General features: G+C 41.3%; 1 protein-coding gene across 3 annotated transcripts in view; it reads right to left on the bottom strand.

The window, feature by feature from the left end:
- Window positions 1–18,000, bottom strand: part of PLCE1 (phospholipase C epsilon 1) — a 324,484-nt gene that overhangs the window by 133,806 nt on the left and 172,678 nt on the right. For all 3 annotated transcript variants that reach the window (XM_059398158.1, XM_059398159.1, XM_059398160.1), the window contains one exon: window positions 9,021–9,337. In XM_059398158.1, the coding sequence (XP_059254141.1) occupies window positions 9,021–9,337 (317 nt within the window). The remainder of the gene's footprint in view (window positions 1–9,020; window positions 9,338–18,000) is intronic.

The following is an 18,000-nucleotide window of genomic DNA, read 5'->3' as shown; positions in this document are numbered from 1 at the left end:
TGTACCAAAAAATGAAAAAAAAAAAAAAAAGAAGGAAGGAACGAAGGAAGGAAGGAGAAAAATAAAGAGAAGACAAGCAAGTAAGCCACCACATTTATTAAAATTTACTTTGGACAATTCTCAACTCTTTGCAGTAATGGATGACCCCAAAGACAGGAATTACTGTCCCCCTATTTGCTTTGGGATACAGCTTTGTTCTCTTTGAATTCCAGCGGGGCTGATGGTCTAGAGCAGTGATTCTCAAGCATTAGGTGGCACCAGAATTATCTTGTACAGTTTTTGAAAAATATAGATTCCCCAAGCCCACCATGTATCTATGGAGTCAGAAACTCCTGAGGGTGGGCTGCAGGCATGTGCATACTTTAAAAATATTCTAATACCCTTGCCTTTATTTGGCTGGTCAGTGAAAACCACTGTTCAAGGAAATTGCATTAGATGTTTCTAAAACGAGCACAGGTATGGAGGTCCTGATTCCAAGGTTCCTGGCAGCCCTCATCCACCACCTTCTTCTCCTGTCCCCACACTAAGCACAGCCTCCCTCCCTCCTGGTCTTTTTGGAAGTACAGGTAAGACTTAAGATTATGAATTTCAAAAGCAGTCTCTGTTGGGGTATAGGTTTCATGCAAAATAGAAGTAGAGAGTGAGAAAGAAACATATAACGTGATGGTATGGGGAAGAGAGGAAGATAAAGAAATAAAGCAAAGTTTGGATTTTCATTTTTATATCCTACATTTTCAGGCATCCAGTACCTTAAATCTGAAAGGAACTTAAAAGCCAAAGACCTGAAACCCCCTTCTGCTTGATCTGTGGAAATGACAACTTATCCTAATGTTCTTCTGGGACAATATTCTAGGACACCTTAAGATACAGTTATCTTCCCCATGTTAAGGAAGACAGCCTCCCAATTCAAAAAAGGAGATACCGCATTTTCAATATAAGGAAGTGAACACATGTGTTCAAGGCAACAAAGAGGTCAAATTCATTATACATGTTGGAATCATAAAGAATATTTTGAGTCCTCTTGTGAAGAAAATGGCTTTTTTCAGAATAAGAGAACCAACTTGAGGAAGAAAGACTCCTTCAGCTTCTGGTTTAATAGCACCACATAGACAACCCAAGAACACTGGCTTTGAAAGCCAGATCACCTGTATTCAAATCCTAGCTCTAAAATCATAGGTCATTTCATTACCTTCTCAGTGCCTCCGTTTTTCTCATCTGTTAAGTGGGGGGATCATCATAATAAAAGAAATGGGATCCATTATTATTAATTATTTTAGTTTTAGGTTTGTTTGTTTTGTAACCAACATTGAACCATCTGAGGTCTTCACTGCTTTACACACGTCATCTTTCTGAACACTTATATAACCCATTTGAGGTAGGTACTGTTATTAACCCTACCTTCAGATGAGGGATTAGGTAGTTAGCTTGAGGTTATGCAGCTGTGAATGGTGAATTAGAACCCAGGCAGGCTGACCCTCAAGATGAATGATGATGCACAGTGATACCACTCCTCATTCTCAGCCCTGTTGTTCACTGATGGTTACTGTGTATGAGCAGAATCCTGTGAGTGCTGATTGCTAAGAACTGCCAAACACAATTTGTTGTCAGTCGGCTCTAGGACAGATCGGTCTCCTACTAATAACCCTGCTCTTAGAATATGACCCTACACAGCTGAGTCTTCGTGGTTCAACTGCCTATTGTATTTTCTGGTCCAGAAATTTCTGGATTAAAATTTCTGTTAACTCAGGAATGTGTAGTGAAATGTATGTATGAATGTAGTGTCTACATTCAGAGGTGCCTCTGGGGAGATGTGCTTTCTCAAGGAGAAATCTGGTTTTCCACAGGGAGCTGAAATTTCCCTTACCCTGAGGGGGCTTTATCAGCAATGCACCCCATGAGTATTCAGATATGAAGAAGAAGTTTGCATCGCAGCTCTGAATAAATGATTTACTTGGCTGTCTGCATAAAAGGAGGGGAGAAAAGCCTTGAAAGGAACTTTTCCTAACATGATTGAATATACACATTAAAAAACAGTATTTTTTCCAAAATATTTCATGTGAAGAACATATTTGGGCATGACGACACTCCCCCACTCTAATCAGATGTCATGCGTTTTCCTTACTGCGCAGAAATGGTCTTTCCTTGGCTATGATGAGACAAAGTTTTAGATGTTGAAAAATGCTAAATTGATCATCACTTACAAAGTATATAAGGGATTCAGGTTGAAAGGACCTAGGTCGAAAGAGCCAATCTCTGGGCAGATGGTTTACTTGCGATTCTTTCTCAGGGAGTTAAGCTGCACCTTGGCATTCTTCATAGAATGAAGGGCTTTAAACTGCTGAACTGAAATCTAGTGGAACCTACCAGACAGAAGGAACAGGTAACAACTGAGTGTCACTTTCAGCTGCATGCATTTGTGTGTCTAGAGAAGCAGGTTGGTGACTGCTTAGGTTGACCAAACTTCTGGAGGTCGGGGAAGGTCACCCGAGGCAGAGAGCTAAGCAGAATCCCTCCATGGTCTTCTGGGATCTCAGAATAACTCGGATAAATCTTGAGCTCATGACTTTCCCCTGGACCACCAGGTCCAAAAGAGGAGCCCAGAGGAATGTTCTTGCTAAAATCTACCCGACAAGCAAAACTGCTCAGGCCAGAGGGAAAAGTGAACCTGCTAATGGCCTTTTGAGCTGAGAACCGGTTAATCTCTCGTCAAGAAATCAACTGCCTATCACACGAAAGAGCACTGGGCAATGGTGTGGGCAGTGGTGGTTACACAGACAAAAATTCACTCTGCTGACAGGTCCTGAGGCCCAGCTATCGAGGCAGACCACAACGAGTTCTGACTTCCAAGGTCATCAGTGGATGAACAGTAAAGACAGGAAGCAGAGGCCATATTAAGAGGCATAAGGTTTGAGAACCAGTGACTCAGAAATTCAAACCCAGGATACCACCCACTTCCATGTTTCACCATCATCCTCAGGGGTGGTGGGGGAAGAAAGGCATGAGAACAAAGGGAGTAAGAATGGTCTTCGATATTTAATAGCTTCTCGTCTCTTAGCTCATGTGCTAAAGTATGCAATTTTTTCAGTGAAGTTATCTACGAAAACATGCCTCTCTAGTTCCTCTAGAAAAGATAAATGGCTCTGGAATTTATTCTAAAAGAAGTGAAAAAAACAGTAAGATCAAAAGGAATCTGGGCTAGAGGCAGAGGCTGGATGGGGGAAGAAAGTATGGGGGGGGAACCCCCAGGATGATTTGAGACTGTCAAAGTAAGAGACTTTGTGGGTGGCCAGAAAGTGAGGTTGCTCAACCTGAAAAGGAAGAAAGAACACTGGTTTCTTGGAGATTTAAATCAAGAGTATGACTATAGAGAGATGTCCAGATCAAAGGGGTTCAGAAAGACTTGCCTCCCAAATCAGGCAAAGCAGGATTGAACTTATCTATGCCCCCCAATACCTCATCTCACTACCACTGGCTTCAGGGCTGACCCTCTGCATCATCCATTTACCTGTGTGGATAAAGAGATGACTGCCTTAAAGAAGTTACTCTGATGTGTACCAGTCTTGATGTTGGGCAGGAGAAGGGGGAAAGGGGAGAAGCACTGTTTCCAAGCCAAAATCTAAACTGATTTTCATTGATTCTCAAGGATTTATCTCTTGGCCTTCCTTAATGTAAGTCATTTTTTTCCCAGATATTTTATGACTGCACTTTGAATTGCATTTTAACCATATTTTCCTAAGAACAAATATTATGCAACATTGCCCAAAAGGCACCAGGGATTCTCTTCCCTTTCCCCAGTTAAGTCATTGGGTAAAGAGTTAGGTCATTGGTTAAAGAGTTATTAGAATTTAGGAAACTTCTAGCTCAGAATAATGTTCTATTGACAATCAGGAGCAAGCTTCCTCCCTAGACAATGGGTCTTGTTTGTAACAGCCGGCTGTCTTCTTGTCTGGAATATCCTCCATTCACTGTGATGTCCCCTCTCTAGCTCATCCATCCCTCAAGGCCCAGCCCCAACTTCCAAAACTGAGCAGAGAGAGCTCTGATCACCCACCTAGACACCTCAGCTCCCACAGTTGTGCCACTCACACTGCAGGCACTTTCTGCCTTTTTTGGTAGTGATTTGTGCCTGTGCCTGACTACAGTTTAAGAGTGGTAGCTACTGGCAGCTGCAGACTGTTACTCATTTTCCTCAGTGCTTATCCACCATGGTGCCCTGCTTCTGAGAAGTGCTGAAAATATGTGCACTGAATAATTGAAAGCATAAATAAATGCATTCACCTCTCCCTTAAGAGACTAGCACTCCTGCCATGGAGCTAGTGTTCTCTATCTTGTCTTTGAGATTCTCCAGCCTTCCAAACAATAGATATCTTCCTCCCATGAGGAAAGTGCATTTATTTTTTGTATCTAATTTCAACAGAATCTAAGTATGATCTTATAATGTCGTATCTTTTTATCATATACTGCTAATTTCTTACTTAAAAGAATATTATGTTTGACATATCAGTGAAAGAAGAAAAGGTTATAGCACAGGACGTGTTCAGTTAGTAAGTCTTAAGTGAATGAATGAATGATTGTTAATAGGAAATTCCATAAAAATAGAAAAGAAAGAGGAGTTAAAAAAGAATAGACGCACAGGAGATTTAGAATGCAAGTAGAAAGAGAGGGGAAAAGTGAAAGAAGTCTCAAAACTCATTAAATTCTCAATCAGCAATTCTGGTTTACTACAAACTTGACCTTGGCAATTTAATAAGCAGAGAGGACAGGCAAGGCAGTTGGGTTAGAAGAGAGTAGACTGTGAAGACAGACATTTGGATTCTGACATTCACTCAGCTACTATGTGACCTTGAATAAGTGACTCAACCTTTCTTAGCTTCACTAGCTTTTTTTTTTACTTTTTTATTTTGAAGTAATTTTATTTTATTTTTTAAAGATTTTATTTATTTATTTGTCAGAGAGAGGGAGAGCGAGAAAGCGACACAGGCAGGCAGAGACAGAGGGAGAAGCAGGCTCCCCGCCAAGCAAGGAGCCCGATGTGGGACATGATCCCAGGACACTGGGATCATGACCTTAGCCGAAGGCAGCTGCTTAACCAACTGAGCCACCCAGGCGTCCCTGAAGTAATTTTAGATTCACAGAAAAGTTGCAAAAATAGGATGGAGAGTTCCTGCAGACAGTGCATCCCGCTTCTGCTAATGTTAGCATCTTTTATAAACACAGTGCCATTATCAAGATGAGGAAATTAACACTGACCCATGAATACAGATTAAACCATATGCCTTATTAGAATTTCACCAGTTTCCCCATTAATATCTTTTTTTTCTAACCTTGTATCAGGAGGATGCCCCACTGCATTTAGTTGTCATGTTTCTTTGTGTTCTCTAGTCTTTGCCAATTCCTCAATCTTTCCTTACCTTTCATGACCTTGATACTTTTGAAGAGTAGAATGTCCCTTGATCTGGGATTGTCTGATGCTTCGTTTTCCTCATGAATAAATTTAGGTTATGCCCCTCACTTTTCTTTTGGTGTCAAGAACATCAAAGAGATGATGTCATGCCCTTCCTAGTGCACCACAGCAAGAGTTACCTATCAATGTAACTTGTCTTACTGGTCATGATGACCTTGAGCACTTACGGTGGTGTCTACTGGGTTTTTCCACTGTTCTATTTTTTATTTTGTGATTAATAAATATTTTATGGAGAGATACTCTTTTTATTTATTTTGTTATTTCCTTAAGTAATCTCTACAACTAATGTGGGTCTTGAACTCATGACCCCGAGATCAAGAGGCAAATGTTTTGCCAAATGAGCCAGCCAGGCACCCCTTGTGGAGAGATACTTTTTGACTAAGCCAATATCTTATTTCTCATCATATTTTTGCCCAATAATATTAGCATTCTTTCTTGTAACAATTTATTGCTGGGGGGTCCTCCAGGTGATTTCCTATTTTCATCCTTCTACATTTATTAATTAGATTATTTTATAATTAAGAGCTTCCCCTCCCATCCCATTAATGAATTTATTCATTTATTTTGATCACTATGGACTCAAGAATACTTATTCTATGAACTATAATCCAATACTATCATTATTTATTTTGTTACTTAAGCTTTACTTTTTTTAAATCTGTGAATCAGAGACAATGGCAACAGCCTTACACAACTATCGTGAGGATTAAATAGGATTTAAAAGTATGAAAATGTCCAGTCCAGAGTACCTAATAAATAAATGCTGGCTCCTATCCTCCTTTTTCTTTAAAGAAGTCAAATCCACACTACTTTGAAGGCAAGAACCTTCTAAGTAGGTGAAAATCTTAATTTAAGAATTCTCTTTTAGAAAGGGGAACCCTCCTACACTGTTGGTGGGAATGCAAGTTGGTGTAACCACTCTGGAAAACAGCATGGAGGTTCCTCAAAAAGTTGAAAATAGAGCTACCCTACGACCCAGCAATTGCACTACTGGGTATTTACCCTAAAGATACAAATGCAGTGATCCAAAAGGGCACATGCACCTGAATGTTTATAGCAGCAATGTCCACAATAGCCAAACTATGGAAAGAACCTAATGTCCATCAACAGATGAATGGATAAAGAAGAGGTGGTATATATATACAATGGAATGCTATGCAGCCATCAAAAGAAATGAAATCTTGCTATTTGTGGCGACGTAGATGGAACTAGAGGGTATTATGCTAGCGAAATAAGTCAATCAGAGAAAGACAATTGTCATACGATCTCCCTGATATGAGGAAGTTGAGAGGCAATGTGGGGGGTTGGGGGGATAGGAAAAGAATAAATGAAACAAGATGGGATCGGGAAGGAGACAAACCATAAGAGACTCTTAATTCCACAAAACAAATTGAGGGTTGCCGGGGGGAGGGGGGTAGGGAGAGGGTGGCTGGGTTATGGACATTGGGGAAGGTATGTGCTATGGCGAGTGCTGTAAAGTGTAAACCTGCTGATTCACAGACCTGTACCCCTGGGGCTAATAATACTTTATGTGTTAATATTAAAAAAATTAAAAAAGAAAAGAATTCTCTTTTAGTGCAATGCAGCCTTTCTACATTAAGGTACAGAAAGCAACTACAATTTAGCTAGCCCAGTGTTGCCTACTAGAGGTCATTTCAGATCTGTAATGACTATGTAAGACTGATTTTTAATCAGTATCCATAATTTGTATGAAAATAGATGCTTGAGAATACTTGAAAACAGACTGTTCTCTTAAGTAGTTTAAGTGTTTTCCCAGAAAACTTGTTTATGTTCTGAAGTTGCTTAGCTAAACTATTTTCAGAGATAGTCCAAAGCATGCCTCAACCCAGCTGTCCTTTGTATCATCACTAAGTCTGAATTAGCGAAATCACTGATTCATCTTTGATTCCTGAGGTTATGGGAGTGAATGGAAGAAACTGAAATTTTCTTTCTCCCAAATTAATTCAAAATTAGATTTTAAAAGTTCAGGCAAAGCAGAACTTCAGGTAGAATTTAAAACAACCACAAGCACAATGGACAAGGATAAGGTCCTAAGGCCCCGAGAGTGAGTAGGTCTGGACATTTAAAGCACTATACAACAGAGAGTAAAATCCACAAATAAAACACTGAAGGTACTGGAACTTACATTTTCCACCTATTTTTATCAGTAGGGAAAATCAAGAACATCAGGAGATTTAGTTGAAAAAGCAATTTAGGGGCATTGTGGTTTACAGGCTCTCAAGCGGATTCCCCGGGAGTCTGTGTTGCTCAGTTTGGGGCGGGGCCAGGTGCTATCCCTCAGTGGGAGCCTGATACAGGTGGGGGGATAATGGTTTGTAGCCCCGGCTCTGGGGTCTGACCACGTAGGTCTGAATATACTATTGCTACCTACCACCCATGAAACTTTGGGCAAATGACTTCATTTCCTCATGCTCCAGTGTCTCCACTGGTAAGATGAGCCTAATGAGAGTATCTGTCTCCCTGGGTTGTTGTGAGAAGCAAATAGATGGTATGTGTAAAATGATGAGCATGACACTACCAGATGGTATCAGCGATTCCTACAGATAATGGACTTTCCTTTGAGGAATGGTGATGGAGTATGTTCAGGCACAAAACTGCTGGGCTCAGCTTCTAAAACTTTCTGATCCATCCACTGGGCCTTATCAAGGTCCCTGGCATTTACAACCATCATTGGGGTCAGGATATGCAGGCTGTGGAGGTTGCAAGGTGAGCTGCCACAGTTGGAAAGGGTTTACGTGTCAAAGTTTGATGGACCCTCCATCCATCAGAGATATACTGGATGGAGATCTGCCTTTCCTCCTGTCCCTTGTTCTTGTTCCATGGGCATATGATGCCAACCCAGGGCTCTTTTCCTCTCAGCCCCTAAGCCTCTTACAGTGTCTTCCTCTCAAGTATTCTCAGACTCTGGTCACAGTTGTCCTCTCCAGCACTGGCTTCTGGTAACATCTCAGAGGTCTTGAAGAAACGTTCTGGGTTGAGGATCTTGTTGGTGTGCAGGGAACAGGAGTTGAGGGATGAAGTGCCCCTCAAACCCACGCTCCTCCCTGTGCTTCTGACCCAGGTGCATTGGTTTTTACGTTTCTGCTGAGGAGCCCTGATAATGGAAGAGAAGGTGGGTTGGCAGATACTATGGCCAGGGATCATGTGGTCAAAACTCAAAATTGAGACATTTGGTCTTAAAAGCACCTGTAGGAATAAGGGGAGGGGGAATACCAGAAAATGGGCCCAGGGAGAATATTTTGGCAAGGGAGAGGACAAAAGGGCAAACACTGTCCAAAGGGAGAAGGCCCATGGACTTGATGAAGACAGAGGTGAGGATAGGAATAGTTAGGCCTAGGGCAGGTTAAGTGAAGTGACCAGGAGGACGACAATGTGTTGTCAATCTCATTGCTTGGAAAGAAGGCAGCCATCACGGAAGGGGCAAGACCAAGAGGTAGGTGAGACACCAATAACAGATGATCCGAAGAGGAGAAATATGCTTAAAAATCACTTATTAGAGTTTCAAGTACAAGTATATCTCCAAGTGGCTTCTTACCTCATTAAATCTCATCACCAGATCTTCCAGGGCATTGTGCTCTCCATTCTGGGAGGTAAGAATCGAAGCTGAGATGGATGCTTTGAGGCAGGGCAGGGATGTCTGGCATTCCGGAGTGCCTAAGTCCCGGGTCAAGAAGCAAAGGTAGTCAACTGGCAAGACCCTTCGGTAAATGTTCTGTTCCTGCTCCATCAGGATGCTGGCGACTTCCTCTGGGAACTGAATGAGGGGCTGGAGGTCAATCAGTTCCTTGCTGATCCCAGCTGAACTTGAAGGGAGGGCACTGGAATTGGCCATGGAGGTGCCTGGCTGGCGTTCTAAAATAAAGCAACACAAGTTGTGGTGACACCAAGGTTGATACCCCTACAACAGATATTTACTTGAGAGCCTTTCAAAATCTTACAGGTCTCCTAACCAAGTTTCTGCTTGGTGAATAGCTCTCTACTATCTTTCTTGTAATGGAGACCTTTCTGATAACTATCCAGTCTTCTTGCTGGAAGAGAAGGGCATGGGTAAAGGCTCAGTTCCCCATTTTCAGAAGGAGAACTGATCTAACACAACATTCTTCAACCAGTTCACTATGACACTTTGCAGAGTAGAAGACAAGTCAAAGGTACTATTTGATTCCTCATCCTCCAGTGCTAACCAGTAGAATATGGTGAAATGAGGGTGAGTTTGGGCACCACAACCAAGGTGAAAGAGGAAAGAAGGATGGTAGGCAGGGTGGTGGAGGCATATGTGGCTGCATAGGCACATGGTGTGTAAACATACAAGAGACCTTGGGGACCCATGGCACATAAGGTCCAAACCTTCATGGTCTACCTGCCGACATTCCACCCTCAAAGACTGATTCTTGCTGAGAACATTTGGGGGTTTGCAGGGACAAAACCACCTATAAAGTAAGGGAGGAATAGGCAGTGAGGAGCTATATCTAAATAAATTAAATAAATAAATCTTATTCCCTGCCGCACAAGTGGCAGTAAAAAGATGGTGAGGAAGCGAGTGTGGCAAATGCACTAGATAGAAGCACCAAATGTATTCATAGACTCCAAATTATTCCCTGGGCACAAATTCACATTATTTGACCACTCCTCCATCTCTCAATCTTCTGCCTACAAGTCATTCATTCATTCATTCATCTACTTAACCACCCATCCGTCCGTCCATCTGCTCAAAAAGCTTTGAAAATCTCTGATGAACCCTACAACAGAATTTCCCAAAGTATGATCAGTTTTATGGCTAAGTTGGGGAAATGTCACATATTCATGTCACAAATCCTCTTCCCGGAAACACAGGGGGTGCACAGGTATATTGTTAAAGGCTCTAAGGGTTATTGCAGTAAAGAAATCTATTTACATCGCTTCATCCATTGCTCCCCAAAGCACACTTTATATCATACCTACTGGGCCACTCTGTGAGACTAGGGCTACTTGGAGCCCTTCAGGAAATGCTGCCCCAGGAGCCAAACTGTTCTCACTTCTCATCCAGTTCACACCTTTTCCTTCTCAGCAGTCCCTCCCTGGCCAGTCCCCCTTAAGCTCCATAGGGGACATTCTACTTCCCCAGAATCTTTCTTCCATTCCTGATTTCTTAAAGCATTCTCACTGACTCTTTGGCAGAACAAAGCCCTTCTGATGGCATGGCATTCCTCACTGCTGACTGTCACCTGGCTTGGATACTGGACAACGGCACAGTTCATGAGGAAGTCTTCATCAACATTTAGACTTCCACATCCTAGACTCTTCTTTAAATCCCTGCTGCAGACAACCTTGGAATCGTCACTCCGAAGTGCTCCATCGCTATAATACTGAACTCTGAAATCCTCAGCCTTGAGTTTGACTGCCTTTTCCCTTCCACCCCTTCTATTAAACCTTCTCTGTCCTTGGCAGACTTCCAGTTCCTTGGTCTTGGTTTGCGTGCATGGCCAGCATTTTAGCATGGCACCCACAACACCCAGGATGCTGTCCCAAGTCTCCTTGACTTCCCGCCACATGTACTTCCCAATCTTCAACCCTAAACTCAACCATCTGTCCTTGGCTTCTGGGCTGCTATGTGATGACCCTGACATTGTTGCTACTTAGTGATGGGACCCTTGCTAATCTGGATTATCTAACTTCAGCTGGACCTTCAAGGCAGCTTCAGACTTGACATGAATTTGTTTTGTTTTGTTTTCCCAAAATCACTCACTGTCTTCTTTACCTCTGCATTATAGCCTTTCTATTCTCACACTCCCAAAGCCACCTTTATTTTCCTTTAATTCGTTTGATCATTTTTAAAAAATTGTTTTTACTTGAGTGTAGTTGACACACAACATTATGTTTGTTTGGGGCATACAACATAGTGATCGCCAAGTTTAAACAAGATGCTGTGCTCACCACAAACGTAGCTACTGTGTTTGATGCTTACCACACGTTTTACTACACGATGATAACTGACAAATGTCAGGGACTCCTTCCATTAGGTTTTCCGTTTTCTCCTCCTTTTCTGAGAAAAATGTGTGTCTCCCCCTCCCCAAGGCCCACCTAGTTTTGTGACTAAATCTATTCAAATTGCCTCAGCGGTTGTCTCCAGCATCAGTCATCAGTCTTTCCCACCGCAGACTCTTTGCCTGCCCGTGTTTGGTTTCCCTTACCATTAAAAACAAGCCCATACACTTCCCTTCCCTCTTAAACTCTAAATCTTCTCTAGCCTTCCCTTCACTGTGTATCTTTTGTGCACAACAGAATATGCTCCTCTGGTAAGTATGGACCATACCTTCTGATCCAAAAACTAGGACTACGCATTCTGCCCAAATTAACAAGCCAGTAACAGTGTGGGAGAGAAGAAGGAAACTGGGAATTCTTAGTTCTTAGACAACCCTGTTGACAGGGCATCTCTATTGATGGTCTGGGCTCTGACGTTCTTCCCTCACCCCATCCTCACCCATGCAGCCCACCCATCGCCTCTGAAGCATAGCTCAAGAAAAATTCTTGGTTACGTTTGCTGTTCAATTGAGTTGTTCCCCTTTTGCAGGAATGCTTTCAGTGACAATCTAACAAAAAATCATGAGAGGAAAACTGTAAAGTTTGAATAATACTTTTCTTCACTGATGCAAGCCTGATCCTATTTTAAGTATATTCCAGTCAGAACTCCCTGTTTTGTCTTCTGTATAAAAACTATAGTATCCAAATTATTCTCTTTGATTCTAAAAGGTGAATGGGTGAGTAAAGAGTACAATGACTTACTGCAACCATTTGTTCCCATTTTTTTGGACCAAACTACCAAAAATCAACTTCAGTGGACAGCAAGGATTACAAATTATAGTTAGTGCTAAGATCTTATTTGAAAATAATTAAAATATAGCAAGTGCTCAAATCTACATGGTGTATATGGTCTCACTCTCCAACTTTTGAATGGTTTAGGGAGTACTAGATTTCTTAAAAATGGACTCAGAATGTGGTCTGATAACAGGCAGATTGCAGCTTCTGGATACTGATAATTTATGTACAGTGGAATTAGCTCTATAGGGGAGGGGAGGTCTTCCCAGAAGTAACCAACTCTGAAACATGATTTCAAAGTACAACACTCTGTGATGGAAATAAAAGTAACTCCTAAATCTTGTAAAATCACTTATCTAATATGTAAGAGAAGAGATAATGTAATAAAAGACATAAATAACCTAAGATAATATATTATAAACTGCAATTTATCTTGAGATAGGAATCACATGCTGTTACAATGAATAAAGAGTCTAGTGACTGGTGAGAAACGGCAATAAAGGAGACCTAAAAAAACTGAATGAAAGAAGAAAAAAGAAGCAGGGTCATTGTAGCCCTAATAAATGCCACAGTCCACGTGTTTCAGGATAAGTGACATCAAACTCAAAACAAACACAAATCTGATGTTAGAAACCTTGATACATAATGTAGACCTTTGTGTATGTCTCTTTAAAGCAGAAATACTCGTGCCCTACAAAGAAATAGCCCAGAAATCTTGGGAGATAATTTTCTGCCCACAAGTTCTACCCTTTTTTTTTCTTTTTAAAAAGCTTTTATTTATTTATTTGACAGAGAGAGAGAGAGAGAGCACAGCAGGCAAGAGCCTGACATTGGGGCTCTATCCCACGACCCTGAGATCATGACCTGAGCCAAAGGCAGATGCTTAACCGACCGAGCGACCCAAGTGCCCCGCAAGCTCCAAACTTTAAGCAGCTGTTAAAAACTTCCTGTTTCCTCTTGTTCTTACTGGGTGCTCCATAAAATCTCCCCCTTCCCCTTTCTATGCCACATGGCCCCAACTCCAGCCTCCATCACCACCACACTGTGCTTTCTGCACGATGGGTAACTCTGTGATGGCTGAGAGACTTCAAAGCTCCATGACCCCTGGCACTTCCTCATTAGTTGTGGGGAAAATGCATAAAGCCCACTAGAAGCTGCAGTTCTTTTCTTATGAAAAAGTTTTTAGAAAATGTATAGTGAATAAAATTATCCACCTCTGTCACAGTCAAGGTTTTCTCTCAGCTCTATGTTCTTCAGTTAATAGCTATTTTACAGCAGAATCGGGCTATAGCTTTCGACACAGTCACAACCTGGAAATATTTACCATGAGACACAGGGCTTACAAGTTCTGGTTCTCTGCTCAAACATTAGTTTCCTGAACTAAGTATTTTCCATGGATTAACTTAGGAGGTAGATAGTAGTATGATGGGAGACTGATGTGAGGTCACCAAAGAAGTAACCTGGGAGCGGGGATTTGAATCAAGGTCTACTGGACTTCAGAGCTGATGTTCCTGATCACTCAGCATATGGTTTCATGAAACAATAGTTGCTCTCCTCAACCTTGTCTACATATCATTTATGTGGGAATTACAGCTCCTTCAGAACTTATATATCACACTCTGTGATTCTCAATGGGGGAACAGGGCTTAAGGTGTTTGTGAGGTTAGTCAGTGTCCAAGGAAATTTAGTCTGCCTTATTGCTTGGAACTCTATGTAAAAGTCAGAGCGTAAGAGACACTGTGGCTTATTTAGAAAACTGCAGGTTATTCCCGATGGCTCCGTATATTAGGAGAGATGGCGTGTCACTGTAGAAAATAAGGAATAAAGCTTTATTTTCCAGAAGGCACCACAAAATAAGTGTGACCCATGAAGGCACCATGTGGGTAGTGGGAAGATCAAAACATCTACATAAAAATATAGCACCCTAGACTTTGCAGACTCTGGTTGGATCTAGGCAATCACTCTGCCTCCAGGGAGGGAAATCTGGCCCACAGCTTCCCTTGAGCAGTATCCCCTCCCCCACCTTGTCCCCTGCCATCCCCAGAGTCCTGTCATTCCTGCCTTCCAGTCTGGTGATCAGAAAGCGCCTGATTTTTATTATAAGCTACCATTTCCAGGGGTTGTCTGCATATTGTGCAGTCCAGAAATATCCGGAAAAGCCTCTAAACTTGGTAAGCGCTTTTCCTTAATAACTGCTTACCCAATGCCCTGGGGTACAGTGTTATTGGGGAACTCCCTCCCCCCAAAACCCACCCCCTCCCTCAGAGTTAGCGCTTATTCAGAAATGCTAGTTTGGGTCCAAGCCCATGGAAGCGCCTCAGGTTTGGGCTCAAGCCCAGCAAAACCTGCCACTTTCCATTTCTTTCTCCTTTTGCTTTTTGGTCCAATCAAAACTAAAAGCATTTGGTCTTTCTTGCTGTGCCTCACATGAAAACCTAGAGTTTATCAAGGAATCTCATATAATCTCTTGCATAATGTGAGAATGTCCCAACAGCCAGGCATTGCTAATGTTATTTTTTACAAAGTCTGAGTGAAGTTGCTATGGGACTTGCCCAAGGACCCAGGTCATGAGTGGTCAGCCCTGGAAATGGCAAAAGCTGAGCGGGAACCAGAAGAGTCTGGCTCCTGGCCCAGGACTCTGCATCGTCCCAGGCCAAGCCTGAGTTACCTTGGGTGTGATCTGTGTCCAAGGGCCAGCCCTATTAGCTGTCAATAAACCTGGGTTGAAGGAAGGTTCCAGTACAAATTTCATTCATTCATTTGCTGAGTGCCTACTGTGTGTGATACTTTGTTACAGGTCACACCGATGTTGGGATTTAGTGAACAAGAAAAGATCTTTGTTCACATACAACATTCTATGAGAGGAGACAGATAATCAGTATAATGCAGGGTCAGGGAGGGAAATGGAGGATGTGGGAAGAGGTGTAATATTACATAGCATACACTATCTAGAATGTTAGCAATTTCATCAAGGATTTTTGCAAAACTTTTTAAAAACTTTATCATCCAGGATGCCCTTGGCTAATACCCTAATCCTTTTCCAGCGGCTGAAGAACAGCTCCCCACCTACCTCCTGCTAATCACCATTTAAGAACTCTTGGCAACAAGAAACTCATTTAATTCTTACAAAGAACACTGTAAGACAAGGGTTATTATCCCTACCCTATAGGTGGTAAAACAGAAGACAGAGAAGTTAAGTAATTTGTCTAAAGACATTCCACAACTGAGAGGGGGTGGAACTACGATTCAGCTTTGACTCCAAAGGTCAGTCCTCTGTTACCCTCAGCATTTTGAGGGATCTTCTGCAGGGAAGATGGAGTCTCTGATTTCCTGGTGAGTCTCTTAAAAAATAAATAAATAAATAAAAAGCAAAGCCACAGGCCCTGGGTGGAGTCATTTCCCCTCAGGATAATAAACCAGGGTTTAACTGCAGCGTGGTCCTCTCCAGGAGTGGGATTTAAGCCAATCAATCTGGAATTTTCTGGTCATCACCCATGAGGTCATCTGTCACGTGGACCCTCTCTATAACACTCCTACCCCACACAAAGATGAGGTAATCCACCTAATAAGACCCCCTGCCCTTTCCCCCAAGGGAAGATGATCTGGCTTGAAACAATCCTTCTTTTCTTTTACTAATAATCTCTTGCCTCACCCACCTCCCTATAAAAACTGTCCATTTGTACAACTCTATTTGCTAGATGGGATGCTGTCTGATGCACAAATCAGTCGTTTAATAAAGCCACTAAGATCTTCAATTTACTCAGTTCCATTTCTGTTGTTTAACAGCAGGATTACACATTACAGGAATCTGACTTCAATAAAAAATAGAGCATAGTACTTGCGTTATATTTTGATGGTAACTTAACATTTGTTTGTGTTTGTTTTTGAACCAAGGTAAACCATCCGGAAGACCTGCTATGTATTTCTGCTTCTGAAACATTACTTTTCATCCTCATTCTCTATGAGTGCTGGTGAAACAGGCATAAGCTTTCTGGGAAGGGAAACCAAAACTTACACAGTACACCCTTTGTCCTAGAAATTCCACTTCTAGGATTTTATCTGACAGAAATTCTTGCAAAAATACAGACAAAATGAGGGAAATTTATATGTGCTGACACTGACACTTTTTTTTATGATAAATTTAGGTAAAAAAAACCACCACGTTGGAAACAACGAAATATGATCCTATTAGAGGAAAAATAATTTTACAAATGTATTTCTTTAAAGATTTTATTTATTTATTTGACACACAGAGAAAGATCACAAGTGGGCAGAGAGGCAGGCAGAGAGAAAGAGAGGGAAGCAGGCTCCCCACTGAGTGAAGAGCCCGATGTGGGACTCAATCCCAGGACCCTGAGATCATGACCTGAGCCGAAGGCAGAGGCTCAACCCACTGAACCACCCAGGTGTCCTACAAATGTAGGTGTATGTTGGCATATCTACACCTTACACACCAAACTAATAATAGTGTTTGTAGATTGATTTTTGTTTTGTTTAACTTTTCTCTACTGTACATATGACAGTGTTTAAAAAAATATATCAAAATTATATCTGGAAAAATCGTCCAGAGGAAAAAACTCAAATCTTCTCACAGCCACAACCTGGTTCAACATCTGCGCTGTTCAGATTTTTTTCCAATAAATATCACAATATTGCTTTTGAAAAGTTACTTCAAATTAAAAGTAGGGAAGAAAGTAGAAAACTTTTTAAATCATATCTACTGTATCCAGTTTTCTTTGAATCAATTAATTTTGTAGACAGTCCATTTATTTTTTTAAGTTAAGCGTTAGATTTATCAACTGCATATTTAATGGACACTGAGTGGTACAATTCCAATTATAAAATAAGACAGGAGAGAACAGATGTTGATTTCTTTTTATAAAAGATTTAGAGTTGGCTTAAAGACAATAATCTCAGGCAGAGTTGAAAATTGCTTTTCAACAGGGAAGTAAATGGTTTAAAAGAAAGGTTAGGTAATTGGTGATTCTTTCTCATTATCTGTTATTGGTTTTCAGACTAACAAATCAATCTTGTAACAAATGTGTCTGGGCTGTCCTCAGTACTACAACAAAAAAGATAAGTTCACAAAGTCAATGAAGCATATTATTTCTAAGTTAGCACATAAAAAAAAAAAGAAAAAAACAATATGCCTAGATTGAAAATTAAGCCATAGTCAGATTAAAACAGTTTAGTGGACTGAAAAACCTCAGAGCAGAAAAAAAAACCCTGACAATTCTTATTAATAAAAAGTAACTTCTGCCCTCAGATTTCCAAAGAGCTCACTGTGAAAGTATTGAAAACGTGGAGAAGCATACAGAGGAAAATTAAATTAATCAGTAATCCCATACCCAGAAATAATCTCAGTATTTCTTTTTTTTAATTTCTTTTTTATTTTCAGCATAACAGTATTCATTATTTTTGCACCACACCCAGTGCTCCATGCAATCCGTGCCCTCTATAATACCCACCACTTGGTACCCCAGCCTCCCACCCCTGCCCCAGATTGTTTGTCAGAGTCCATAGTCTCTCATGGTTCACCTCCCCTTCCAATTTCCCCCAACTCCCTTCTCCTCTCTAACTCCCCATGTCCTCCATGCTATTTGTTATGCTCCACAAATAAGTGAAACCATATAATTGACTCTCTCTGTTTGACTGATTTCACTCAGCATAATCTCTTCCAGTCCCGTCCGTGTTGCTACAAAAGTTGGGTATTCGTCCTTTCT

This window comes from Mustela nigripes, chromosome 4 (assembly GCF_022355385.1).
Source record: "Mustela nigripes isolate SB6536 chromosome 4, MUSNIG.SB6536, whole genome shotgun sequence".
In the NCBI taxonomy this organism is placed as follows: domain Eukaryota; kingdom Metazoa; phylum Chordata; class Mammalia; order Carnivora; family Mustelidae; genus Mustela; species Mustela nigripes.
This window is presented reverse-complemented; position numbering and strand designations above follow the sequence as displayed.